The sequence below is a fragment of the Halyomorpha halys genome, unplaced genomic scaffold, assembly GCF_000696795.3.
Source record: "Halyomorpha halys isolate HHAL.00 unplaced genomic scaffold, Hhal_1.1 Scaffold1041.1, whole genome shotgun sequence".
Classification (NCBI taxonomy): Eukaryota; Metazoa; Arthropoda; class Insecta; order Hemiptera; family Pentatomidae; genus Halyomorpha; species Halyomorpha halys.
In genome coordinates, this window is record NW_027106832.1 from 14,366 (window position 1) to 16,914 (window position 2,549).

Here is a 2,549-nt window from a genome sequence, read left to right on the forward strand (position 1 = left end):
TTGAATCATTTATTTACTTCTTATTCGTTAATGTTTTATAAAATTATATACAGGCCAGGATATTAAAAAAATATATAACATAATAAATGTTGATACATATATGTATCAGTCCATCATCGATACTGGAGAAACGTCTTAATTATTTGAAATGGTCTCTTCTGCACTTTTACCATATCCCGAAAGGTGTTTATTATCGACCTATACCAAACATGAAGGTATGGACGCCATAGAAGAAGAAAAAATAAGAGACAAGAGAGAGAAGAGACAAGAGAGGGAAATGGGGGCCTTGAAGAGTGATGTCCCCCCGAGATAGTTGCCCTTACTCTCGTTCCAGAAGGATCCTGTATAAGATCCGGAAGAGGGCGAGGTAGAAGTAACTAATAAGGAATGACTGACAACTTTCTTCGACCATCGCCATCTCTTAGTGGGTCATCGACAACCTGATCCTCCACTAGAAAGTCAGGTGCTTCCGGTACCCTAACGGTCTTAGTGAAAGCACCTCCTTCACATCTCACCTTTCTCCCTCCTCCTCATCCCTATTTAGGCAATCCATACTCTACCCCTCTGAGTTTTTTCTTCTCTCTGACTGGTTTTCATTTCAGAACCTGTTTTGTTTCTCTGTTACAGTTCTATCGTGTTTTTTTCTATAATGAACGAAAACCGATTTATAAATGTGTCAAAGAAAGCAAGTGTATCAAGAGTATTTCCATTCATTATTTTTTATTCTTTAATTAAATTTTTGGTTGTATATTTGTAAGTAATAGACAAATGTTTTAAGAAAAAAATTTTATTATCAATTTCTCTAGTATAAATGGGTGTTGAGGGTAATAGAATACAATGATAAGACTAAAACAAACTTTATTAAATAATATATGTATAATATTTACATTTCATTGTCACTGTCTCATCTAGTCTTGAGTTATTTAGTCAGTCGTATTAATGTCGTCTCAATTGTACATAAATAAAATACAATTCGTAAAAAAAATTTTATAAATAATAAATTATTTTAAATAAATAAGGGTGACAGTCCCTGAGAGGCGGGGTTGGGGGAAAGGAAAGGGGGGTCAGTGTTGTTCCTGTGGAGCGTACGCCCGGTAGGCCTGGTCACTGCCCAAGGAGCGCCTGTAATGACCGTGGTGATGTTCCTCGGAGTAGTGAGGATGTGCGACCACCTCGTAGCTCTGGGTCTGCTGTTTGGAGCCCAGGAGCTTCTGGAGGCCGATGAGGGCGGACAGCACCAGAGCCAGCTTGCCGACGATGAGGGCCTTGAGGGCCAGAAGGGCGAGAGCACCCAGGGCCAAGGGGATGATGGCGGCGGCCTTCAACTTCATCATCAAGAGGAGGGGGAGGAGCATCTTCAGCTTCTTCTTCTTACCCCTAGCTGTCAGGCAAAAGAAAATTAATAATTAGGAAATTCTTCAAGTTTAATAACAACAATTTCTTATATCAATATAATATTTGTTACAAAACTGATAATAGTATGTTATGAACTGTTACTTAATGTATAACGATCATAAGACTTAAGAGTCATAATAGTAAACTTTAAATTTTCTAATTAAATTAGTCATAATAGTGAACTTTAAAGTCCATCAAAAATGTTTATATAGGTATTTCACTGATTCATGGATTATTCAAGTTTTGATGTGATAATAATCGATTATGAATGAAGTTCGATAAGAAAAATCTTGGGTCATATTCTGATCTATGACGGTAATAGAAATAATGATAGTGTTTTTTAGACACGTAATCAAAAGTTGAATGAGTAAGATGAAGTAAGTACTCACCTTCATCTAAGGAGCGCCTGACTTCCTGGATAGAAGAATCGGGCACTTTGAGCTGGAGGGTATGGGTCTGGAGGAATCTGGCGACGCGGTCTACGAGCATACTCTCCACTTCGGCGTCCTTCGCCTCCGGGTCTTTGGGCTTCAAGGCGGCGTCCAATTCGTCTTCTGATAAAGCCCGGCCGTTGTTCTCCCTGGAAGCTGCCTCGGTCCTCACCAATGATACTCCGTCGAAGATAGGTATGTCCTCTGGCTTCCTAAGCGCCCTATCGACGAAGGTAAGAGCCCTCATCTTGAGGCAGAGGGACATATCCTTCTCGCCACACCCCTGCACCCACTTGTACGCGGTCTCGAGGCCGTCCTCTATTCCGGACTGCTGCTCGGCCGGTGCCGAGAGGACCGGGCCCAGGGAACAGAAGAGGCAGGACAGTACAAGAACACGCCACATGGTCGATTGCTCCTCCGCCGGCCGGAGACCCAGTCTTATAGCCGTTGAGGTGGGGGCGACCCCATTCCGGCCGGATGCATCAAAAGTGAAACCACACACTTTTACGCGCTCCTACACACACCCTCCTCAGGTGCCTTCTGCTTCAGATCCTGTTCTTATTCCTCATATTACCGAACATTGCCGAAACACTACAACTAGGATGTCAAGTCTATCTAACCGCTCTTATCTTAATACTTTTCCCCTCAAGAATCGATTCCATACCGTCTCAGGCTCGCTCATGACCTCGCTCGATCGTCACCTCAATGCTTTTCATCCTTCTA

General features: G+C 42.3%; 1 protein-coding gene across 1 annotated transcript; it reads right to left on the reverse strand.

Moving 5' to 3' along the window:
• Positions 1 to 841: 841 nt before the first annotated feature.
• LOC106688023 (uncharacterized) lies at positions 842 to 2,262 on the reverse strand. Its single transcript, XM_014432281.1, has 2 exons — positions 1,785 to 2,262; positions 842 to 1,381 (listed from the first exon to the last, which is right to left on the reverse strand). Exons 1-2 carry the CDS (start codon positions 2,227 to 2,229, stop codon positions 1,065 to 1,067), a joined length of 762 nt encoding a protein of 253 aa, XP_014287767.1. The 5' UTR covers positions 2,230 to 2,262; the 3' UTR covers positions 842 to 1,064.
• Positions 2,263 to 2,549: the final 287 nt, after the last annotated feature.